This window comes from Salvia hispanica, chromosome 5 (assembly GCF_023119035.1).
Source record: "Salvia hispanica cultivar TCC Black 2014 chromosome 5, UniMelb_Shisp_WGS_1.0, whole genome shotgun sequence".
NCBI lineage: Eukaryota > Viridiplantae > Streptophyta > Magnoliopsida > Lamiales > Lamiaceae > Salvia > Salvia hispanica.
Genome location: NC_062969.1, coordinates 23,719,289 through 23,744,644, shown reverse-complemented (window position 1 = coordinate 23,744,644; position 25,356 = coordinate 23,719,289). Strand labels below are relative to the sequence as shown.

The 25,356-nt window shown below is 35.6% G+C and overlaps 4 protein-coding genes across 4 annotated transcripts; 3 read left to right on the top strand and 1 right to left on the bottom strand.

Annotated features, from left to right (window-relative positions):
* The first annotated feature begins 2,869 nt into the window (after positions 1-2,869).
* LOC125189195 (zinc finger protein JACKDAW-like) lies at positions 2,870-4,974 on the top strand. The gene is made up of 4 exons (XM_048086461.1): positions 2,870-3,019; positions 3,153-3,284; positions 3,365-3,761; positions 3,849-4,974. Exons 1-4 carry the CDS (start codon positions 3,010-3,012, stop codon positions 4,624-4,626), a joined length of 1,317 nt encoding a protein of 438 aa, XP_047942418.1. The 5' UTR covers positions 2,870-3,009; the 3' UTR covers positions 4,627-4,974.
* Positions 4,975-8,269: 3,295 nt separating this feature from the next.
* On the bottom strand, positions 8,270-9,255 carry LOC125186822 (fasciclin-like arabinogalactan protein 11). Its single transcript, XM_048083273.1, has one exon. It carries the CDS (start codon positions 9,156-9,158, stop codon positions 8,424-8,426), a length of 735 nt encoding a protein of 244 aa, XP_047939230.1. The 5' UTR covers positions 9,159-9,255; the 3' UTR covers positions 8,270-8,423.
* An 8,219-nt stretch (positions 9,256-17,474) lies between these two features.
* LOC125186758 (beta-galactosidase 8) lies at positions 17,475-22,666 on the top strand. Its single transcript, XM_048083205.1, has 19 exons — positions 17,475-17,942; positions 18,013-18,108; positions 18,542-18,654; positions 18,768-18,834; positions 18,944-19,036; positions 19,117-19,260; positions 19,348-19,436; positions 19,544-19,649; positions 19,724-19,811; positions 20,007-20,125; positions 20,339-20,503; positions 20,674-20,873; positions 20,961-21,070; positions 21,171-21,280; positions 21,352-21,465; positions 21,564-21,665; positions 21,784-21,995; positions 22,069-22,405; positions 22,487-22,666. The coding sequence occupies exons 1-19, from the start codon at positions 17,781-17,783 to the stop codon at positions 22,592-22,594; spliced, it is 2,535 nt and encodes an 844-aa protein (XP_047939162.1). The 5' UTR covers positions 17,475-17,780; the 3' UTR covers positions 22,595-22,666.
* An 872-nt stretch (positions 22,667-23,538) lies between these two features.
* On the top strand, positions 23,539-25,192 carry LOC125186761 (pentatricopeptide repeat-containing protein At2g27800, mitochondrial-like). The gene has a single exon (XM_048083206.1). The coding sequence runs from the start codon at positions 23,736-23,738 to the stop codon at positions 25,008-25,010; it is 1,275 nt and encodes a 424-aa protein (XP_047939163.1). The 5' UTR covers positions 23,539-23,735; the 3' UTR covers positions 25,011-25,192.
* The last annotated feature ends 164 nt before the right edge of the window (positions 25,193-25,356 follow it).

Genomic DNA, 25,356 nt, shown 5'->3' with positions numbered 1-25,356 from the left:
AAAATTCAAACGGACAACTGAACTATCATGACAACAAAGGGAACCAAACCCTAAATTTTGTAGTATTGTTTTTTTAGACATATGAAATTTTACCATAAATTCATATACGTTCGAATTTTTACTGCATACATGGTTCTTAGCATCACATGTCTCGATTGAATGAAAATAGATAAATTATTTCGAACCATGCATTCCATTAATATCCATGTTATGTTTTCATTTAATTATTTAACCTCTATTAAAAATAGAAAAAGTAAATATGTAATTCTTTTAAATGTGACAATATGTGTATGCATATATTTATTATTCTTTTCGTCCTATTAATAACGATTCAAATTTATTTATGGATTATCCACTGATAATTAATGTTTCAAATCAAGAAATTACTTAAAAATTGTTTTAGGTTTTTGGCTTTTAAATTATTTAGGGAGAAAATGACAGTATATAGCGGGTCCCCACAACATCCACCTACTCTTCCACTGAAGCCAGTTGCCGTCAGTCGTCACGGGACGGCACCGTATAATTGAATATATTATTGTTATTAGTACTATTCCCAAATAATAATATAAAAATTGAAAAATATAAGTTTGGAATTTTATATAGCTGTTTCAAAAGATTTTTTAGGCTGAGAATGATCCAGAAAACAATAATGGCATAATCATTTTCACCGAATCCATGGCTGTAAAGCTTTTTAACTTTTGTTTTGCTAACCTTTTTGTGACTATCGAAGTTTGAATTCCACTTACTTTTACTGCCTCTACTTTTCCCTCCCCCAATCCCAAAATTCCCAACCTTCATTGTTGAATAGTTACTGCTCACTTCGTCCTTCTACGGTAGAATGTTTTTTTTTTAACACGCGATTTAAATAATTGTGTTAAAAGTGAGTTAAATGAAAAGAGAATAAAATAGAAAAATTAAAAATATAATAGATGAAAAGAGAAAATAAAGTAAGAGAGAGTAAATTAACAAAGAATAAATATTTTTTTTTATTGCTAAAAAAATAAATGATTTAGCTTCGATAGAACAACGCAGAAAGGAATATGACTCAGTTAAAGAAGGACGGAGGGAGTAGTTTGATTAATTAACTTATCCTAAAATACACATTAAACCAGCTTGTGAATTATAATCTTTTAATGTGCAAGAATATATATACTAGCTATATGCTATGTATTGATTTGGATTTTGGGGTGTTTATCTTGGGTAAATCTTAGTTTGATAACTTGGGGATTATATATTTGATCTTATGGTGAATCAAAACATACCTCGTCCATTTTTTTTGTCCCTATAATGTTGGTGTAACTCGTCAATTTCTTTATGCATTAAGCACAAAATTACATCGATTTATCACCATGTTATTTGAAAGATTATATAAACTATACCAATGACATCTAACGAGTTAACGTTGAAATTTCAGGGTTGAGAAAATGGACATTGAATGTTATTTATACAACAGTTGATAGTTTAAGATTTAATTAATCCAGAGACATTTTTAATAAAATGGATATAGTTTAGAGTTTGAAGTAATTTATCCATCTAAGTATTCTCTCCATCCCAGTATGAACTGATTCGTAATCTTTATTGGGGCGTCCTAAGGTAAATGGGGCGTCCTAAGGTAAATGATACAATATATATTTATTTCTTTTAGCTAAATTTAACCCTTTTAGTCTTTCATACTTTATTCGATTTACAATTATTTATTTTATTTTCACTATTATTTTATTAACTGTCCACTTTACTTAGTTATACTACACACCACTTTCTTAATAGTACTTCATTTGTTCCACATCAGGAGGTCTAGTATACACACCATATTAGATAATAGTCTTACTTGCACTATTCTCTCACCATTTCTCCACTTTAACTATTTATTAATATTATTTTCATAAAATTACGGGACTCCTAATGTGGAACGAAGGGGGTATCATATATATTTTCATAATTTTTATTATATTCTGAAAACAGTTTACAGTTATGAAAAATAAGCTAAAAGTCAATTATAAATTTGTATCATACTAGACCTAGTTTACAAAATCAGGTTATTTTAAAGACAAAAAAAAAGATAACTGAAAGGAGTGTCTTGTTTCGAAATACATTCAACAGAACTATATGTATTTATGGAGGTTGGTTTACTCCAAATTTAAAGTCTATTTTAAAAAAGTGTAAATTTGAGCACTCTTGATAATTGTATTCTTGCACTTGTCTCGAGTGCATTTCATCCAACATAGCACAATCTTCACAAACACACAAATTTATGATGTCCATCTTAACAAAGAACATCCATTTCAAAAATGTTATCGGATGTCGTCTTCCTCAATTTGTTACAAATACCAAAGTACTAACAAGTAACTTTTGCAACTTACAATATTACTTGTTCACAATTACTCCTTATATACGTATGTTATTCTCTTTTATTCCCACGAAACCTCAACATCTATCAAATTTCACATGATTAGTTATGATATAGAAATTAGTTTGTGCAACAAGATTTGCTTGATGTTTGCATTGCGCTAGCCCAAAAAAATTGAAATGCCATAACAATCATTACCCATATTTTTTAAGATTTTGCATTAATTGGCAAAATAAGACTTCGCACGAAATGCTCTAGTTTAATCAAAGTTATCATCAACAATAATTGCATTGGTATTGAACAAATAGTGATACATAGTAACACATTTAATACCTTTAATTCCATCTGTTACGCAAAAATAAAATAGATAGTTCTCATTTCCCATGGAATGTTTGCATCTGCGAAGTTTATTTATTACTCATAATATTGCAATAAATAAAAGTGAATTATTCTGGTAGACAGAGGCAAGCCCCTCAGACAGTCAATACGTACACAAGTAATATATGTATATATATATGTAGAGAGAGAGAGAGAGAGAGAGAGGGAGAGTGGTCCAATGTGAGTGTATGGCTGACCGACTTTAGAAGAAGCAGCAGGGGCAGCCGTGTAAGATAAGGAGAGAGAAAGAGAGAAGAAAATATTCTCCGGTAGAGCTGCATTTCATGGCATATGGTATTTTCTGCTAACATTCAAACAAGCATGCAACTCTAGCTACTCTTTCCAAATCTCTGCTGCACCTACTCCTCTCCTCTCTTTCTCTTTCAATTCAATTCAATTCAATTCAATTTCACCAATTCCCACACAGTCATGATGTCTGAAGATGGTCTAATGAGGGGCTACATCGGCCAGGATCCCAACCCTAATATCAATTCAAATTCAAACCCTAATCCCAATTCTTCATCCAATAAGCGCAAGAGGAATCTCCCAGGAACACCAGGCAAGCTCGATCTCATCAAATTAAATCTGGATTTCATTTCAATTCCCTCAAATCAAATCTAAACTAATGAAATCGTGCAGATCCAGATGCGGAAGTGATAGCGCTGTCTCCGAAATCTCTGATGGCGACAAACCGATTCCTCTGCGAAATCTGCAACAAGGGTTTCCAGCGGGACCAGAATCTGCAGCTCCACCGCCGCGGCCACAACCTCCCTTGGAAGCTCAAGCAGCGCACCAACAAGGAGGTCAAGAAGAAGGTCTACATCTGCCCGGAGAAGACCTGCGTCCACCACGAGGCGTCTCGCGCTCTCGGCGACCTCACCGGAATCAAGAAGCACTACAGCAGGAAGCACGGCGAGAAGAAATGGAAATGCGACAAATGCTCCAAGAAATACGCCGTTCAATCCGACTGGAAAGCCCACAGCAAGATCTGCGGTACTAGAGAGTATAAATGCGACTGCGGCACTCTCTTCTCCAGGTCGGTCTTTAACTTCTATTGGTTACACACTTGTTTCATAATTCGCAAATATTATAGTAAGAAATTTATTATTGTGTGTGCGTATAGAAAGGATAGCTTCATCACGCACAGAGCCTTCTGCGACGCGCTGGCGGAAGAGAGCGCGAGATTCAGCAGCCCCGTGGCGTCGGCGAATCTGAGTTTTAGGAATGAATTGTTGGGAAATCCCCAATTTTCGTTTAGGGCGGAACTGGAAGGCGGAAATCAGCTCAGCTTTGATCATAATAATATGCAGAAACCAAGACTGCCTCTGTGGCTGGACAGCGCAACACCGAACAATTTCGGTGCAGCGACGAGCTTGCCGGAGTTGGTGCAGATGGCGTCGCAAAATCATCAGTGGCAAGTACAAGCAGATCATAACCAAGTAGGATTCGGTGGCGCAAGCATTAATAGCATGGCGTCATCATCATCTGCAATTCCGATTCCGAGAGTACTAAAAGAGGAGGAACAAAACAAAGCAAATTTGTCCCAAGCCATAAATTCACTTTATTACAACGAAACAAACAATGCAGCAGCAGCTCAAATGTCCATGTCAGCCACCGCGTTGCTCCAGAAAGCAGCTCAGATGGGATCTACCAGAGCCACTGACTCCTCATTCTCCCCAGCCGGATTCGGCCTCATCAACAACGCCTCCTTCTCCGCCCAAAACCCTACCAGTCTTGGCAAACCTGATAATAATTTGATGGCGGCGGAGAGCAGCCTAACCCGGGATTTTCTGGGAGTGGGCGGGAATGATCAGATTCAGAACAGGCAGCAGTTTATGCCGGAAAACGAGCTGGCGAAGTTCGCGGCGGGGATGGAGATGAGCCATTACAGCAGGAATTGATTAAAAATGCAGGGAAAGAGAGGGTGAAAAATTAAAGAATTTACAGCTGCAGGTGGAAGAGGTAGAAACAGAAGAGATCTTGTGAAGTGTCAGAGGGGGGTGGGGAGAGGTACTGCATGTTGGAAGAGACGTGACAGAAGATGACATGGCAATCACAAGGCACAAATTCTTGATTCTAATGCACGTACAAAAACTCCTTTTTTTCCTTTCTAGGGTTTGCGTTACTTATTATATGCATGTATATATTTATATGGACCACCAAATTACTGTGTGCCCTGTGATTCATTGGGTTCACTGCTCTCTCTATATTCTGCATTTCTTCTATTAATAATTTCTTGCATTTTCGAATTTGTATCTAGCTCCTTCAGTGTTACAGTGTTTTGTTTGGCATGTTCTCATTTAGAGCACAACTCTACTAAATTTAGACTTTGACAGATTATAATTACTATAATAGCTATTTTGCAAAATTAGCAACGAATAATTATTTCTAACCATTAAAAAGTGAAATCTGCGGTGAATGTGTCTCTCTGGCTTGTTAGATTAATGCAGACATGGATTTATTACTGGAGGGGATATTTTTTTATTTAAATTAATTTTCATTTGAATTCAGTTACACGTCGAATAAATTAGCTAATTAACACACTTTTGTTCCATTTCATTTTGTTCTAATATCTTAAAAGGTTTTACTCAAGTCATTAATTATATGTACTAATACTATTTCATAAAAATTAAAGCTTATTTTGCTCTTTTATTCATTTATTTGAAATTATAGAGAGAATTGACAAATTGACTTTTGATTTTATGTTTGTAAAATCAATGGCATCAATAATACGGAGTACTTAATATTTTTGGGTATTCAAGTAAAATTAAGTGTATAAAAAAACTAATATTAATGTAGTTTAAATGAGATAATTGATAGTATGTCATATGTGACTTACTAATTAATCCTTTTGGTTGTTACTTTTTTGAAAATTATCAGCGACAATCTAATTACGAAGTATGATAATCACATTTTTAGAATCACGGATTTTTTCTATAAACTTTCAGGATCAATAGTTATTTAAATAATGAAATGTGTTCAATTTTTGGTCAGTTCAATAAAATTTAAGAAAAAATACTCGCAATTATCTTACCTGTATATCAAAAGAAGTCTTTTGGTTGTTATGGTTGAAATGGAATCATTTTACATAAATATTTTTCATTTCTATTCTTTTCTTATTTTTGTGAAATGGCAACGTTGCTTGAGAATTACCAAAAAGCATACTCCCTTCGTCCTGAAGAGTATGCACTTTTTTCTTTTTCGTCTGTCCTCAAAGAGTATATGAACATTCCAATCTTGGAAACTGTTCTATTTAATGAGGTAGGACTCATTTTCCACTAACAATACTTAAAAAACTTTAAATTCTCCATCTATCTCTCTCTTACTTTACCAATAATGCATTAAAACCTGCCCCGAACCCAAAGTTAATACTCTTTGTGGACGGATGGAGTAATTTTTTACCCGGTTCATAAATTAAATTTTGTTATTTAATTGTATTCTTTAAAATCTTATATATGACATTAAATATAATTTGATCAAACTTCATTATTAAATAAATGATTATTCTCTATATTAATTTAATTTAAAATATCTAGCAGTTGGTCATAAAATATCTGCAACTTACTTACATCAACACCTGACAGTTGACGAGTGAAGTTCTGAAGGCTCCTATTTTGAATCAAAGTATTTGGGGTTGATAAGATATATTTTCGTTTTCTTGTTTGCAAAATGATTAGACATAACATTATGCAGTAGGCCTACAACAACCCCAATTTCTTTTACCATAACGTGGATCCGGACCCTTATCTGAAACATGCGGCCCATATTTCATCCATTCAAAAAGGTAGCCCATTAATTAAAAAAAGAGTAAATCCATATGTAGTCTCCGTTATATTCATTATCCACAAAGAATAACTATAAATAAATGTATTTTTTTTATCCTAGTTATATGAATATATAATTCACCCATTAATACACTGCCCGAAATCAAAAGGATTAAAACCACATAAATTTCTTTGTGTTCTCCTGCAGTTTCCGGATGCATTTTTAAGACAATAATTTCCAAGTAATCATTTTTCGTATCCGAGGTAGAAAATAAGGAATATCAAAGGACCTAATATTGCTGGAGAAAGCTACAGCGATAAAACTGTTACTCCCTCCGTCCTAAGTCCTGACATAAGTGAGAAATATTAATTTTTGGAACATTCCAACTTAAGAGCATCTCCAATGCCGGCTAGCCGCGGAAGGGGTGGGAGCGCATCAGGGCCACGGTCGGCCGTTTTTCGGCCTTGTACGCCAACGCCCTCCGCCCGGCTCACTAGTGGGCAAAATGAGGAGGACGCCCGGAGGATAGCGGAGAGTCAGTTCCCCTTGGCGGGGAAGTACAAGGAGTTCCACTTACGGGAATGCTATGTGTTCTTTGAAGGACTCCGAGAAGTTCGGGCGGGTGCGGCGGCCGGGTGGCCGAAGAAGCGAGGGCGAACTATTCCGGCGACTACGGCGGCGGCGGCGGCGGATCCCACGACCTCCCCCGGAGGCTGAGGAGTTTCCGGCCCCTCCATCCTTTGCTCGTCGCCCTCGCCCGGTTGACAAAAGCGGCCGCAACGGGCAGCGGGGAGGATCCCCCCTATCGCCCCAGGAGGTCATCTCGGCACCCCCCACGCGAGTACACCTTCTTCTCACGTCAAAAAACGTGGGAGCAGATGTACAAGGTCTTCCAAGATTGGAGGGCCGCCACTGACCCCACGGAGAAGATGTTTCTTCACTCAATGCTCGAGAGCATGCGGGTTGATTTGGATGCCGCGAGGGCACAGATGGGGGGTTCCGATGTGGGCTCAGATACCCCGGGTGGCGGCGGCGGCGATGGCGACGAGTAGTAGAGAGTGGCGGGGCTCGTGTGTGGAAGCCCTTTTTTTAAAAAAAAAAATCATGTATTTTTTTTTTAATCTTTGTACGTTTTTTTTAATGAAATGAATTAATTTTCCCGTATCTGTGTCATAAATTTAATTCCGTAATTTAATCGTAATTTTAATTCCGTAATTGTAGTATTTTTTTGAATTATTTTTATTGCGGCTGCCCTATGGTTGGCCTAAATCTGATGTGGCAGATGGATTTTTAGTGCTGTTGACGTGGCAGAGAGAGAGAATGGCTGGCCTATTTGGATCGTGGATGCTCTAAACGAGACATTCTTTCTTTGCAATAATTAACTTAATATACTTTCAGACTTTCTCCTCTTATCTCTCATATTACTGTATCCCCTCATCTCTCTCATTTTATTCTCTCGTTTAATCTATTATTACTCCTTGTTAAAATAGAAATGTATTATATAGACTGGGACGGAAGTACTATTTCTTAAATTTTATTGGGACATGTTTCATTGTATGATGATAGGAGTAATATTTAGTGAGTGGAAATAATGAGTAAAAAGATTGCAATTTATAAACAGAACCACTCTTGGACTCAGCCATAATCTTTTCTGGCCCAAGTAACCAGCCCAAACACAACTATATATGGACTACATGCTACAAATATCAATCCTCCCAACTTTTATCACCTTATTAAACAAAAAGTATACATCCCTACATGGTAGTTAAACGACAATTATAAGATCAACAAATACTGAAATATTTCGCACCAATCGTTACACGTCTTGAATAGCATGAAAAATCAACATACACACAACAAAAGCATAAAAATAAAAGAAGTTACAAATTGAATATAAAATGAAACAAAAATGATGTAGCAATAATGAATCTCCTCACAAATGATAAAGCATCGCCACCACAGCTACTCCAAATCCAACAACTCCATGCACACGACGCCGATCACCCGCCGCATCCGACGCATCCGGCGAAGCCACGGGGCTATCCGCCGCCGCAGCCTTCTTCTTAGTAGCCTTGGGCGAAGTCGGAGCAGGCGTAGGAGACGGCGTGCCAAAGATACTCAGAGGGAGAAGAACCTTATCCACTTGATACACCGCCAGCTGGTTGTCGGTGTACATGGTGTTGGACACGGTGGCCTCGTTGACGCCGGTGGTGATGTTGACCTGGTTGCCGGAGGTGGTGACGTTGAGGGGGAAGGCTCCGTTGGCGCTGTCGCCGGCCTGGGTGCGGACGGGGTTGCTCACGGTTTGGAACTGCGTGGTGGTGAGGTAGGTTGGGAGGATGTGGAATTGGATGAGTGACACTTTCTGCTGGTCGGACAGGGAGTTGAGGGTGCCCGCGGGGAGGCTGGCGAAGGCGTTGTCGGTCGGGGCGAAGATGGTTAGCCCTTGGTTCGAGTTGTTGAGCTGTGTGTTGATTTGGTCTCCGATTTGGGTGATCTTGAAGAGGCGGATTAGGGTGGTGAATTGCCCGGCCTTTTCGAGGATTTTGGTCACGTTGGTTGGGCCGGCCGGCCCGGGAGCTGGGGCTTGGGCTAGGGTTGTGGTGGTGCACTGGAGGAGGAGGAGGGTGGTGAGGAGGAGGGATGTGGAGACTAGGGTTTGGTCCATTTCTCTTGAATTTAACTAGAGTTTGGAAATAGAGGAAATGGAGTGGGATGGTTTGTTTGTTGGAGAGATGTGTAGGGGGATTTTATGGGGATTGGGAGATATGAGACTCTTAGGTGTGAGTGGATTTTTTGTTGTGGTTGATTTTGGTTGATTAATTAGATTATTAATGCGTTAGTAGTAGGTGGAAGGTACCAATTTTAGTTAGAACAAGTGATTAGTGCATGGCCCTCCGACTGCAAATATATTAATCATTCAAAATTTTGAACTTTTAAATGTTTTATACTTCAAATCTTTACTTCTTGATGTTTTGGAAGAGTTTCTCATTACTACATTTGAACTTTGATACTAATTCACATTAATTGACTATTTGGATGTGCTTTATAGTTTATACCCTCGTGTTCTATAAATTTTTAAAATGAAATGGGTTTTAATGTATAACTAGTAAAGCTGGAGAGATAGAAAGAAAAAAATGATTGAAGTATAGTTAGTGGAGAATGAGTCTCACCTCATTAACAAAAAAAAGTTTATAATTTTAAGAAATGGATCAAAATAAAAATAGTTTTTATTTTTAAAGTATGAATGTAGTTAACGAGTATATACAAATAAATATTGCGGCATAATTCTTTAAATTTTAGTAGAATCAAAAGGATGTGGCTTCTTCAATTGGCTTGAGTACCTATAAATTAATCAGAACGAGAAGAATTTTAAAAAATGAAAAGAAGTCAGTTTTGCTTTGAAATGAAGTAAGAAGATAACATTCTCTTAGAGGTGGGGTATTCTTCAAATTATCATTGCTTAGCTTTTACTTGTATTTATATGGATTATGTTTATGTCCTCGCAACATGCTTTGGATTCAAGTTTCTCTGGATTCATTATAGTGTTGGCAACATGGCCACTCAATACTCATGCATTTATTTTTTATTTATAGTATATGGATATTTAAATTGTTAAATTGGTCTATAAATCTACTAATGGTATATAATGCAGATGAAAATTTTAATTTCTTAAAACACTTGCCAGCTGAGTCGAAATGGGTGGAGGGAGTACTATATTATTTCATTTTTATTTATGTAATTCCCAACACTGCACCCTTTTGGCCCAAAATCATTACCAACTAAGCCTATGGTGCAATATGCAATGCATTAGATAAATATAAAATATTGATGAACGGATATAAGAGAACTTACATATTTTGTGTGTATATTACTTCTGCTTCAGAGATGATGATCATGATATAAAAGAGATCATTTATCTAATGATATTTTATGAGATATGACGCTATAGCATATATATAGTTAATGGGGCTATCATTGTAACTACAGCACAATTTTAAGATCATAATTAGTAAAATAGTGGCATGGCATGAGATTCTACAATTATTGGATATTAATTCTCTATATTTATACACTCCCATTTTATGATTCCTCTATCATAAATAACATATACTAGTAGTGGAGTACTACTTAAGTAGTTAAGTTAGCACGTGAACACAAAATGTTCCATCAAAATATTAAAGAGGAAGAGTAAAAGAATTATAAGTACTATGCTAATTTGAAAGATCAAATAATTACAATTTACAGATGATAATAAGACATAATACTCGAAACATTTGCTTTTCCCGTTAATTAAATATCATACAATTACTTTTCCCTGAATAATACTGTAAAAGATTAAATTGCTTTAGAATAAATCCAATTAGTTTTATTTCCAGTTGGCTGATAGTCAATTAAACTTTAGATATGATTGCTTGCCAAATTTAATTAAATTTGATGGAAGTGACATATCAACAGAAAAGGCTATTTCAATGTGAAAACATCTGGCAGTTGCCCCCTCCAAATTAATTGATTTGAATTTTCAGGCATTAATCGCTATAGGTGAAGTTTGAAATTCATAATAATTCAATGCAACATATATATGATTGAGAATGAAAATACCCATTATCACATAACAAATGTAAATAAAGACGTAAAAAAATACACTATTACCTACTTTACCACTTAGCCACTTTCAAGTTAATGTGAGTTGCCTGTTTTTGCAATAACTCACGACTAGAATATGTGAATTATAAGCTTTTGCCTCCAATTCAAAATGATGAGTATTTTTAGTTGTTTATTAGTAATTTGTTTACTATAATCACAATTACAAATATTCTAAGTTGTAAATTTTTTTCCAAATATGGACTTTAGTCATAGATTTCTTCTCATGCATGCCAGAAAAATATGTGGAGGCCCATTCCATAGTAGACAACGTACACTGAGATTTATTCAGTTGGGCCTTTACTATACGTATACAGCCTTTTTGTTTGCTGGATTGCTGGTAAAGATTGTATGGTAAATTCTAATACTATTTGGTTTGTCACTTTGTCCCCTGTTTAAAAAAATGAATTATAAATAATTAAGTTTGTAATTTTCATAATTATCTCATCTTTCATCTTTTTTGGCAAAATACATGATAATACGATAACCAGTTTTAATTGTTATTTTCATATTTTGCTATCATGTTGTAAAAAAGTCACTGTGGGTCACATTCCTCAAAAGACATGTAATTATAATGAGCAATTCGTGTTGGAAAGAATCAAATCACTATAATCAAGGAGTTCATCAAGGAAAACAAATCAACGGATTAATCGTTCATTCCTATATTATGAGATTTGATTACATAAATTTAGCATTCATGTATGGATAAATCAATCCTATAAAAAACTCCGTGCCGAAAAATTTCGCCTCAACTATGAAGAAACGGAGGATGTACAAATCATTAAGCAGTTCGTATAATCATTTAAGAAATATTCTTGGCCCATTTGCGCAGCCCAACTAAAACGGACCAATTAATTTTTGAATAACATAGGCTTAGATGTTGGGTTAGCAAGTCAATAACTTCAAGAAGAATGGACAATTCGGAAATAAGACAAACTAACATCCTTGGATATTGAATTACTACAATGGTGTGGTTGATGACATTAGACTTGTATATCCTTATACCATCTTAAAGGTACACTAACATCTGAAATGAGATATGTATTTAGCTCTAATAGTACTCAAAAATCAATCTCATTTTTTGTTTTTGAGAAAAAAATATCTATCTTTAGGTTTACACTAAACCAAAATCTAAAAAAATTTCAAATTTTGTGAGTAAGATGGATATTAGATAGAGAATATTCTTTTAAGTTTGAGTTTAGTGTAAATAGTTGGAGACGCTCTTAACAAAATAATCAGGAAATGATCTTTATTTTTGGTATAGAGCAATTTTATATCCTTTGATCAATTGTTATTCATATTCAATATGAAAATCCAATTTATAGGCAAAAGTGCTAGTAAAAAATTGAACCAGTTTGTGATTACAAACAAAAAAGATTGTTCGCGTAACAATAGGAGAAAATGTTGTCATGATCGTTTTCGTTGAAGCATATATAATTGTTATGTTCATAATTTTAATGTTTAAATTAGAAATAACTAGTTTTTATTTTGATATTTAAAATACTTTAAAAAAATAATGGCTCCAACTACCGTCGGGGTCCCAAATAAATAAATAAAAATATTTTATCCTTTTTATATTGCAATAATTATTGAAACTAAAGTTGTTGAGCTGCATAAATTTAGAAGTAGCACCATATCTTTTTCGATTTTTATTCTCTGTTTTATCCATTTTATTAAATTTGGATGGAATAAGTGATTCAGGTAAACGAAGTTTGGTGACTTCGCAATCTAATTATGTGAACAGAAAAGAAACTAATATTGGAAATCAAGCGTTTGATTCATTGTAGTTGTTGAAAATTATTATATTAGGTACTATATAAAGTAATTCCTAAGTGATAATATCTAATAAATTACAATCTGTGTATCTTTTCAATGAGCTAAACTTAGTATTTTATTTATTTATTTTTAGATGGTGTGTCGCGACAATAATGAGAGTGTTTGGTTACAAATGTTTTGCTTGATATTTGAAGAATAAATAGTGCTCAATCTTACCGGTAAATTGACGTTTTTCCTCTTATAAATAAATAGTTTCAAACTTAAATTATTTATAACAAATTGGGTTTTACATAGTTATAATAAAATATAATTTTCAAACTTAAATTATTTATAACAAATTGGGTTTTACATAGTTATAAAAGTATAAAATATATTGAAGATAATATTTAAAATTTGTAAACAATCAAACATATGTATTCATTTATCTTTATTCTACTTTAAGGGCTTGTTTGATAAATTGGTAATGTCTAGATATAGATACTTATATGACTATTTCCAAGTGTTTGGTATCATAGTTAATCTATCATGTAAGCATGTGTTATCTCTCTATGGCCCATCCAAGCTCGCAGGATTTTCCTTAAAATACAAGGATATGTATCTCACAAATTTGGTCAGATAGCATTTCTGCCTCATTTCTTGTCTACCAAACAACAACAAAAAAATCCTTATTTGAGCCTATCTTGACACGAAGCCCACATTTCTTATCTCACTTTGTAAATCTCCTTATATCCCATCTTTGTTATCAAACGAGCCATAAGTTTCATAGACTAAGAGATATAGGTAAAAAAATTAAATCAAAACAGTAATGGTCATCAAAATATAAATAGTGATTCAATGCCATATTAATTGAAGGTAGTTGTCGAATCTTAAATCCTACTTATGATTTTATCACCCGTAACATTCGTCAAGGTTGCATAATAAATGATAAATTGCTATATATGAGTATATTGGATTTTTTTTACAAATTACATAAAGAGAGATTGATAATTCATATTGATGCAATCATGAATATCAGAATGAATATGTATACTCAAATCCAATGACTCATGCATATCTCAATCATATCATATTCAAAAGCTAAGCCCCAAAATTATTCACGTATTCTCATCAGTACGACATTTGGAATGCGACATTTCCTGTCCATTATTGCAATCGTGCCAATTTCAGTCCATTACTTATTTTATTGTACCACCAAAAATATTGGTCAATTTTCATAGAATTGATTCTTCAAAAATTCAACTTATATACTAATCATTAATCAAATTAGTAATCAATAACTAACATTCAAGTAGTGAAGATCTCTTATCTATATACTAAAAAAAGATCTAAGCATTATATAAGCGGAGAGGTGAACGTATAGGGATCAAATCCCATCATTCACCTTTCTCAAAATTAACATTTTATATAACGGGGATTGATATTCTAATTAGTAAGTTCCCCAATCATTGCAAAATTTTATGGGATATTCATTTGAAAAAAAAATACGTGTCTACCTCCTAACTATTCGCAATTGATTGGGTTCAGCCACGCACTAGAAAAAAAGATTGATATGTGATATGTTTATAAACTTTATTTGAAATACTACATTCTAAAATAATTCAAATTATTAATGTGATTTTTTGCATAACAATTTACACATTATAAAAGATATTTTTTAAAAAAATAAGGGCTCAAACCCCGTGACCACTAGGGCCTATAGAATCAAGCCCAGTCGATTATATATAGATGGGTAAATTTCTTGGGATTAGGTGATGCCCATTTATTGTAGAGTTGCAATCAGACAACTATTTTCGGGTATATGAGGATCAATATTCAATAGATGATGTGTGATGCTCATTTGTTTTTGTTTTTTTGTTTTGTGCGATTTTAGATAGTAGAATGTTTATTTGTTGTTTCATTTGTTTAGTTACTTTTTACTGTTGTTATTTTAAATGGGTTCGCAGTGCAAGCTCGGTATTTTTTGGTTGAGTTTCGGTAACTGCTTTTTACTTATGGCAAGGCGTCATATAGTAAATAGAAAAAAAGAAGAAAACTAAGTTGATTGAATAAAATCATATGACTGCTAAGGTATTAAAAGGATAATAGTGATAAGTGGATAATCCAAAAAATGGTGATTAGTGGGTTAAGTGCACTTAATCCCTTTAACAATTTACTGGAAGAATTTAAGATCAAATCTATAAAGCTAATCAGTAATCTATCTCCAATGGAAACCATGATAGTTATATTAAAATCGAATTGTTGGTTACGTATTTATCATAAACTCCCTCAATCCATAAATATAGCAAACATATAGATGCTAACATGAATTTGAATACAAAATTGATGAAATTTAAGAGATAAAAAAAGTAAATGAATAAAGTAAGTGATAGAAAGACAAAATATAGATAAATATAAAAGGGAAATTGGTCTCTAAAATCACGAACTTTGCCTAAAAATTGGTATTTCCCATGAACTTTGAAATTGGTATATAATATCACGAACTTTGCATTTTGTTTGGTATTTCCCACGGCATGTTTATTACTATATTTGACTAACTTACGAGGCTTTTATCATACTTGACACAATTAAATCAACGTGGGTTTCAACGTAACTTTTTATGCTACATGTTATGAACTTAAAAAGTGGTTTCAAATATTATAAAACATATCACGGTTGCCTATGTTAAATAAGATTTTGATGAAAATATCTTATTTGAGTGAGTTCGGGAAATACCAAACAAAATGCAAAGTTCGTGATATTATGTACCAATTTCAAAGTTCATGGGAAATACCAAATTTTAGGCAAAGTTTATGGTTTTAGAGACCAATTTCCCAATATAAAATGGCGTTACAAACTGAACGTATTTTTTTATTTTTAGTGGTATGAGGCTAATTTTGATGGAGGAATGAAAATGACAAAATAACACTATTTTATTGAACAGATGTAGTACATAGTATTATAGTTTTTTTTTGAAAATATTGCAAGAATAGTTTTTAAAATATTGTATATGATTAAAAACTCGTATACTATAAATTGTCGAAGTTTTTAGAAGACATTGAAATGGATTAAAATATGCCTGCAAAAAAATAAAGAAGTAAAATGGAAATTATTCCAATAGATTTTATTAACAGAATTTGGCGCAATCCTAATTTTAAATTCCAAACCCCTTTTTGGGAATGTGCAATGCCCAGGTCGCTCAATGAGTAATTCCTCAGTCCGTGAACAGTATAGTAGTTATTTTCACATTGAACCACTAAACTATATGAATCATTGAATTAATTAGTTTGGGGTCGAAGGTAGTTTATTCTTTATTGGATAGATATGAATGAACAATATCCCATTAATTTGTTGTCGGCGAAATAATGAGTGGGGGGAATAAATTAGCCTATGAATTAAGAGAATTAAAATCTATAAATATGATAGTATTATGAAATAAAAGCTTCACTAAAGTAGGTTTGGCCTTTGGGTCACCAACCCAATTTGTCTTTGTAGAGGAATAGTCTTCTGGTTTGAAATTAAGATTGGGGGGACTACACACATGTGACCACTTTTGATTTCGTGACACATCTTAAATTTAGGACCCACCCTCCATGCTTTCCTACAATTGGAAAAATAGGCAACCAAAAATATTATCCGAATAAATATTTTCTCAAAGCAGGACTACTGTATAAAATATACTACTTGCGTAAGAATTAATAAATCATAATGACATCGTACGATGCCAGAAGTTCGATCGTAGGTACAGTGGAATTAATTACAGAAAAAAAACAGAAGAAATGGCAAATATTTCTAGTGGAGTATTTTGTTTAAAAAGTATTATCTCTTGAAAAATAATTAAATAGTTATATAATGTGGATGCTACAATTTTGTCTAGTGAACAAATTGCTTTCAACATCCTTTTAGATTGAAAATATTAAAACTTTATCTGGATAATTTTGCCCACTCTTGTCTTTTAATATAGCATTCACATTACTAGTAATATTAATTTATATTGCATACACGTTATCTATATTATATATTGTAGTGTATGAAAGTAATATCGTTCGTTCATGTATCATGAATACAAAAAAAATATATATCGTTCATTTGTATAGAATAGATAAATAATTCAAAGAAGATTGTCATTTTAGCTGACCTATTATTCCCACTCCATCACTGTCCCAATAAATTAATCCTTAATTCTTCTTTTTATTTGTTTCAAACTTTTTATAGTTTGATTTTTTTAATCTTCCAAGTACTAAAATAACTCTGTAATGTCGGTGGCCGGTGAAGATAATACTCCATAATAGTAGTAAGAGATGATGAATAAGAGCATAATTGTAGATATTGTACTTTTAAAAATGTTTAAATATTGGTAACCTGTGTTGCACTCATTCGATCTCGAGATAAAAATGGTATAAGTAATTTCCTAAAATCAAATAAATAATCCACTGTTATCAAATGAGTTTCCTAATTATTAACCGTATGATTCTGTTGCAATTCCGTGAGCACGATTGTCGTGTCGTTCGAGTTTCGAGCTTATCATAAAAATAGATTTATGAAATTATTTATTTTCCAATTAATTGAAACAAAACAGGCACCGTCACGCTTTTCATCTGATGCGCATTTGAGCAGCATTGCTGCAGAGGCTGGACCCAAAACGACGACGAAAACGTCACGTGGCGCAGCACTAGTTGGCGTGCCGTCGCCGGCGCACGTTAGCTATCTTCCGGAACTGTTTTCGGTTAAGACAAAGGAAAGCTATGTCACAAAGGGATAAGAATACAAGCGCTGAAAGTAACAAAACCCCAAATTAAGGAAACAGTGCAGGATTTTTCCAGTTCCTCCCTTTAAATAGCAGCCAAAATCCCAAGGACAGAAATTATTGGTGCAAGGAAAACGTGAGCTAGCAATGGCGGTTTCGTTGTACGGCTTGCTTTGTTTGCTGTTGCTGACGACGACGTCCTTCTGTTTTGGCGCCAACGTGACGTACGATCACCGCGCGCTGGTGATAGACGGCAAGCGGAGGGTTCTCGTCTCCGGCTCCATCCACTACCCGCGCAGCACTCCTGATGTTAGTACGGAGCTCGCATTTTTCACGCAGTTTTATGAATGGAAATGTGATGTTTTCCTTTTTTGTTCAGATGTGGCCGGACTTGATACAGAAATCCAAAGACGGAGGATTGGATGTGATAGAGACTTACGTTTTCTGGAATTTGCACGAACCAGTTCGCGGCAAGGTGATTGCTCATCTTATTTTAGTTTTTATGTTTGTTAATTTAAGTTTCGATAAATGCGATTCTCTCTCTCTCTTCCTCTTTCTCGTAGTTGATCTGGCTTTGTGGTGCTTTTTCTCTGGCATGAATCATGATTATCCCTAACTTGGATGTAGTATGTTTTTGTTTAATGGAGAAAAGGGGGAAAGTGGAGTAATGACGAAGAAAGGCAAAGAATAAGTTTTTCTGATTTTCCCGTTTCTTGATCGAAAAGTAGTGAACTTTTTCAAGTTGATTATTTAGTAATGTGGTTGAGTCCGCGTTTTCAATCATTGTTGTTGGGGCTATTGATTAAGATTTGTTTTGATGAGTAAAAGTCAATTATGGGAAGTGTGAAAGGAAGAAATAATACTAATAGAGGAAAGTGAGGCTTACGGTTTGAAAGTGAACTTTGCAGTATGATTTTGAAGGCGAAAAGGATTTGGTGAAATTTGTGAAATTGGTGAAGGAGGCTGGTCTGTTTGTTCATCTACGAATAGGTCCCTATGTCTGTGCTGAATGGAATTATGGGTAACTTAAAATTTCTCTTCATTTATATCTTGGTTTTGTTAATGTATAAAAATGAGGAGATGGTTATACTGATTCATAGCTGAAATGAGAGCTGCTAATCTATTTTTGAACAGTGGATTTCCCGTTTGGCTGCATTTTATACCTGGAATCAAGCTCCGAACAGATAATGAGCCTTTCAAGGTTGCTATTCTCGCGTCGCTTTCTTTCATTTTGATTTGGCTGTAATTGTTGGTTGTTTCTGTGAACACTAGCATAACCTAAAATACAATGGATTAATGGGATATTGCAGGCTGAAATGAAGAGATTCACAGCCAAGATTGTGGACTTGATGAAACAAGAAAATCTGTATGCATCACAGGGAGGCCCCATAATTTTGTCTCAGGTTGAATGCTCTAAGAATCATGTTTTAGCATCTTTATAGCTATAAGTACTCAAGGATCTCATCTATGTGCAACATTTCAGATAGAAAATGAGTATGGAAATATTGATTCTGCTTATGGTGGTGGTGCGAAACCGTACATAACCTGGGCTGCAACAATGGCCACCTCACTGAATACAGGAGTGCCCTGGGTTATGTGCCAACAAAAAGATGCTCCCAATCCTATTGTAAGTTCTGGTTTTCATACTTCAATGGCTATTTCAGCAGATGATGAATCCAAGCTAATAAACTACATTCCCTCCTGAATAATACAGATTGACACTTGCAATGGGTTTTACTGTGACCAGTACACCCCAAATTCCAATAACAAGCCAAAAATGTGGACAGAAAACTGGAGCGGATGGTACAACTTTAGAAATGCTTGATCATTGTTAAACTGCATTGTGGTTCTTTGTTTAGTATCTTTGGGTTGTCTAACTTTTCCTGCATGTGTTGTTAATAAAACACCAGGTTCTCTTCATTCGGTGATCCTCTGCCATATAGACCTACAGAAGATGTTGCTTTTGCTGTTGCACGCTTTTACCAGCTCGGGGGAACCTTCCAGAACTATTACATGGTATAATATATAGTTGTCCTTTACATTGGATATATGCAAGAACTGTCATATGAATTGTATTGCATTTTTAACAGTACCACGGTGGGACTAACTTTGGTCGCTCGAGTGGTGGACCTTTCATTACAACAACCTATGATTATGATGCTCCAATTGATGAGTATGGTATGTCATTCCTTTGTTTAGTATCTGTTTCTGCACTACAACAAGTTTAGGTTGTAAAATTTGATGAGTTTCCAATAGCTATTAACAACAATGTCTAATATGACTCGGACAGCCAGAGAGTATATTTTTTCTCTTGTTTCAATGTAATATTTTCTGATATGGATTCATGAATGTGTATTGACTGCTCTGTTTTAGGCCTTCTGAGGCAACCAAAATGGGGTCACTTGAAAGATGTACACAAGTCTATAAAACTTTGTGAAGAGGCAATGGTGGAAACTGATCCAAAAACCACATCTCTCGGTTCAAATTTGGAGGTATAATAACATCTTCTCCCTACAAGGTTCTACTCAATAAGAAGCATGTCTCTCTTTCGAATCATCATTACGCTACTCTTGGCTCCAACTTCTTGTTCTGGTCTTTCTTTCTGTTTAAACAAGGCATATTTTCAATAGCATTTTATTCACAAATTTCTATGTCAGAATTAAAATTATTGCAACTTCTCCTGAAAATGCAATTTTCTTTCTCAGGCTACTGTATATAAAACAGAATCAGGAAAGTGTGCTGCTTTTCTTGCAAATGTTGGCACACAATCGGATGCCACAGTGAAGTTCAATGGAAATTCCTATAGTTTGCCTGCATGGTCTGTCAGCATCTTACCTGACTGCAAGAATGTGGTCCTCAATACTGCAAAAGTATGCATTGCAAGCCTTCATATTGCATTTCTCCTTTCCGACCATGAACCTTGAAAATTTGATACTTGAACTCCAAAGCAATTGAAATTTTAACCTTCAATGTTATAATATGTCTAATAAGTCACTAGCAGATTTCAGTCAGAAGCTAATGGCACCTTTACAAATAACAGATAAACTCAATGTCAACTGTTACAAAGTTCGTTCATCAGTCTTCAGAAGATGGTGCTACGGAAACAGATGCATTCTCAGGTTGGAGTTGGATCTACGAACCTGTAGGTATATCCAGTAATAATGCATTCACAAAACCTGGGCTACTGGAGCAAATAAACACAACTGCTGATCAAAGTGACTATCTTTGGTATTCTCTGAGGTATGTATGGGAGCTTTTCAAAAAAGATACACTGCCGTGTTTTAGATAAAGCTCTTAAATTCTTAACTTTTTTCGTGATTGTTTCAGCATTGAAACGAAAGGGGACGAGCCTTTTCTTGAAGACGGGTCTCAACCAGTCCTTCACGTGGATTCTCTAGGCCACGCACTTAATGTTTTTATCAATGGGAAAGTTGCAGGTGAAGTGACTAAAACTAAATGAACACTTCTACTTTTCCCCCCCTATGCTTCTGCTATTCCGTCTTCTTCACTGCTTGGGGCTTGCTGTATATTGTACAGGTAGTGGCAATGGGCGAAACAGTAACCCTAAAGTCTCATTAGATGTTCCTGTAAGCCTTGTTCCGGGAAAAAATAATATTGACCTCTTGAGTTCAACAGTGGGATTGCAGGTATATATACACAGAGTTATCAAAAATCTTACAAGAAGTTTTACCTAATTCAAATATTTTTTTGATTCCAGAACTATGGAGCATTCTTTGATTTGAAAGGTGCTGGAGTTACCGGGCCAGTCCAGTTAAAAGGCCTAAAGAATGGATCTATAGCTGATCTGTCCTCTCAGCAGTGGACATATCAGGTCATTTTTTTAAACATAGTATCAAAAGTAGTAGCTTATATGTTTGTTGGAATATACGACGTCCTATTTCATCATTATTAATCTCGTGTGGAATGCAGATTGGTCTAAAAGGGGAAGGGCTAGGCCTTTCAACTGGAAGCTCCTCACTTTGGGTGTCCCAGCCTGCTTTGCCCAAGAATCAACCACTGGTCTGGTACAAGGTACATTTTCACCATGATATCCTTATGCAGATAGGAAATACTACATAAAACAGCCTAGTATTTCAATGTGACCATGTTGAGGATATAATCTCAATAAAATATACTCTGTGTGATTCAGACGACTTTTGATGCCCCCTCCGGAAGCAGCCCGGTTGCATTGGACTTCACAGGACTGGGGAAGGGTGAGGCATGGGTAAATGGACAGAGCATTGGGCGTTATTGGCCTACTAATATTGCCTCAAACAATGGCTGCACCAACTCTTGCAATTACAGAGGTTCTTACAGCTCAAACAAATGTCTGAAAAACTGTGGGAAGCCTACTCAGCTGCTGTAAGAGCTTCTTTTATTTATAAAAAACTTTATTTATCATTTCTCCAAGTGTTCATAATGTTTGGTGTTTCAGCTACCACGTGCCCCGTTCGTGGCTAAAGCCAAGTGGAAACGTGCTAGTGTTGTTCGAGCAGGCAGGGGGAGATCCTACAAAGCTATCTTTTGCAACTAGAGAGGTGCAAAGCATATGCTCTCGCGTCTCAGATTCCCACCCGATTCCTGTGGAAATGTGGCCTGCAGACGAGGAAACGAGAAAAAGGGCAGGGCCAACTCTGTCCCTGGGTTGCCCTCATCCACATCAGGTCATATCTAAGATCAACTTCGCCAGCTTTGGAACTCCTCATGGATCGTGTGGGAGTTTCAGCCACGGCCGATGCAGCAGCAAAAGAGCTCTCTCCATTATTGAAAAGGTCTTGCTGATTTATTTTGGTCTCAAACTATGCTGATTATTTCTATGATGGTGTTTTGATTTGGTTATGTATATATCGCAGGCTTGCGTAGGATCAAGAAGCTGCAGCGTTCAAGTATCGGTAAATACGTTTGGCGATCCGTGTGCAGGAACTGCTAAAACCTTAGCTGTGGAAGCTTCTTGTGCATAGTCTGTTACAGAATGAAGTTGTTCAAACAATTATTGAAAGAATTAAATAAAAAAGGGCAGCCTTTTCTTAGTAGGAAATTGATCATAACTACTTATAATAATCGATCTTTAGTGCATAAATGCAAAGTGATATATGCAGTTATACGAGTTTTCTTGAATGAACAGCCATAGCCACTTCACTTGAAGAACTACTACTGTAATGGAGTATATTTTAAATTATTAAATATTATATTGTTTAATTTATTTACTTATATTTAAAAATATCATGCTATACATGATAAAAAAACAATAATAAAAAATAATTCTACTGAAAATGTATTATAAATGTACTATTGTTCTATTAGACAATAACAGGGGAATAACCAAAAAATATTATACACAAATAACCTTATTTGTATAAATGGGTTTGAAATTTTGAATAATGGTACCTAATGTAAACTTAAATGGGTTTGAAATTTTGAATAATGGTACCTAATGTAAACTTGTGCTAAACATCCACAAAAGTGGACTAGCGCCCGCCCTAGTGGTCGGGTGCTAGTCCACTATTGCAATCGGTGAGGACGAGCGCGGAGCAGACGAGAGGTCAGGCGTGAACTAATCGGCTAGCCGATCGCTGGCTGCCTATTATGCAGCGAGCGATCGACTAGCCGAATTTTATTTAATTTATTTAATTTTTTATTTATATTCTATATTTATAACTTATTGCACTTTATTTTTTTTTAATATTTGATAAACACCAAATAATTAAAATAAATTAATCGTATTTATCAATAATATTTGCTAGGCCTGGGGTATTGGCTAAGTTGTTACTCGGCTAGGTGGCAATGGCTAGATGGTGGGAAAAGTATGATGATATGGCAAAGAGAAATTTTTGGCCGGGCTCAACTTTAAGTTTTACTTAATTATTACCAAACCCGCGAAAACTCCATCTGCATTCTCCATGTCATTAACCTCTTGTTGACATTTCATCATACAGTTTCCCTGCGAGCCCCGATCCGACCTCAATCACCAATTCAGCCACCTCCACCGCCGTCGTACCATCTTCTACGGTTTCAACATCTTCTCACCTCAATCCATCATTGAACATAGCCATTCTTCATCACCTTCCCATCAACTAACTGAAATTCACCCCACTTCCTACAATGTTCGCTCCTCGCGGCAATAAATCTCAACTCATCCAACCCAATAAACGCTTTCTCTATAGTCTGTTCGGTCCAACCCAATCCAATAATTGCACTCCTTCGTCACCCACCTCCCACACCCTCTCAAATTCAACATTCTTGTCCCAATTACGCGGTAAACCACCTAAAAATGCAGTCTTGTTCAGAAACCTATCTGCTGCATCCCATTCTACGCGAATCTACAAAGGCCCGATATCAAGAACATTGAGGAGGAGAATCAAGAAGAGAGAGATAGCCGCGGCGAAACCCGTTCTAAACGAGTCTCTTTTCCAAGCAGCAAAATCCCAACTCCCACCGAGATTCACTCCTGAAGAGCTGCACGATGTCATAGCCTTACTTGAAGATCCGCTAGTTTGTTTCGAGCTTTTCAATTGGGCATCCCAGCAGCACAGATTCAGGCACAATGCGTTGACATTTCACATTACGATCAAGAAGCTCGGTGCAGCTAAAATGTACGAGGAGATGGATTGTGTCGTTAATCAGGTGCTAGCCGTTTCTTCTATTGCTTCCGAGCCCCTTTATAATAGCATGATTTACTACTTCACCGAAGCTCGGAAATTGGTTAGAGCTGTCAATATATTCAAGCGTATGTGTGATTGTAGGAAATTGGATAGCAGGCCAACTATAAGAACTTACAATATATTATTTGCTGCGCTTCTGAGCCGTGGAAAGAATTCTTACATTAATCATATGTATATGGAGACTATTCGAAGCTTGTTCAAGCAAATGGTGGATGCTGGGATTGAGCCTGATATTTTTTGTCTCAATTCTATGATCAAAGGATATGTGCTTTCACTTCATGTCAATGATGCACTTAGAATCTTTCACCAGATGGGCACGGCTTATGAATGCCAGCCAAACTCGTTTTCGTATGATTATTTGATTCATGGGCTGTGTGCACAAGGCCGAACGCTGAATGCTAGAGAGATTTGTGATAGGATGAAGAAAAGTGGTTTTGTGCCTAGCAGTAAATCGTATAACTCCCTTGTGAACTCATTGGCTCTCGAGGGGGAGGTTGATGAGGCTGTGAAGTTCTTGTGGGAGATGGCTGAGCACCAGAGGTGGGCTGATGTCATCACTTATAGAACTCTCTCGACTGAAATGTTACGACAGAGAGGGACTAGAGAGGCTTTGAGGTTCTTGGACCTGTTGCAAGAAAAGAAACTTGTAGATGGGCAGACATATCAAAAGATTGTGTATGAACTCGAAGATAACTCTCATTATGAAAATATATGATTTGTATTCAGGTAGATGGCTGGACCGGTTTTTTCTAATAACCGTTGTGTAAGTCCTCCTGTTCATATCGTGCTGAAAGAAAGAGGATCAATAAGTTTAGTTATGCCAGTACAGGCGTTCGAGTTTTGGTTTGTTCTGTATTTTTATTTATAGTTCAAGAATCAAGATAAATATATTGTGTTTGCTTTTTGGTCTGATACTCCTGAGAGTCTGAGAGTCTGACTACAACTTGCCTATTCTTCATCATCCATGGTTCTTATAATTGACATAATGTCAAAGGCCTATGTAGAAATGACTTGTGTTGCTAAGAGTTCATTTCTTAAGAATGGGACCAGTGGGATCAGTC

What these genes read in the sequence shown, in the direction of transcription:
- LOC125186822 (XM_048083273.1), bottom strand. Translation starts at nt 9,158, where the DNA reads ATGGACCAAACCCTAGTCTCCACATCCCTCCTCCTCACCACCCTCCTC.
- LOC125189195 (XM_048086461.1), top strand. An exon ending in GAATCTCCCAGGAACACCAG is followed by an intron (nt 3,285 to 3,364) that starts GCAAGCTCGATC and finishes GAAATCGTGCAG; the next exon opens with ATCCAGATGCGGAAGTGATA. An exon ending in TGCGGCACTCTCTTCTCCAG is followed by an intron (nt 3,762 to 3,848) that starts GTCGGTCTTTAA and finishes GTGTGCGTATAG; the next exon opens with AAAGGATAGCTTCATCACGC.
- LOC125186758 (XM_048083205.1), top strand. Translation starts at nt 17,781, where the DNA reads ATGGCGGTTTCGTTGTACGGCTTGCTTTGTTTGCTGTTGCTGACGACG. An exon ending in ACAGAAAACTGGAGCGGATG is followed by an intron (nt 19,437 to 19,543) that starts GTACAACTTTAG and finishes ATAAAACACCAG; the next exon opens with GTTCTCTTCATTCGGTGATC. An exon ending in CCTTCCAGAACTATTACATG is followed by an intron (nt 19,650 to 19,723) that starts GTATAATATATA and finishes CATTTTTAACAG; the next exon opens with TACCACGGTGGGACTAACTT.
- LOC125186761 (XM_048083206.1), top strand. Translation starts at nt 23,736, where the DNA reads ATGTTCGCTCCTCGCGGCAATAAATCTCAACTCATCCAACCCAATAAA.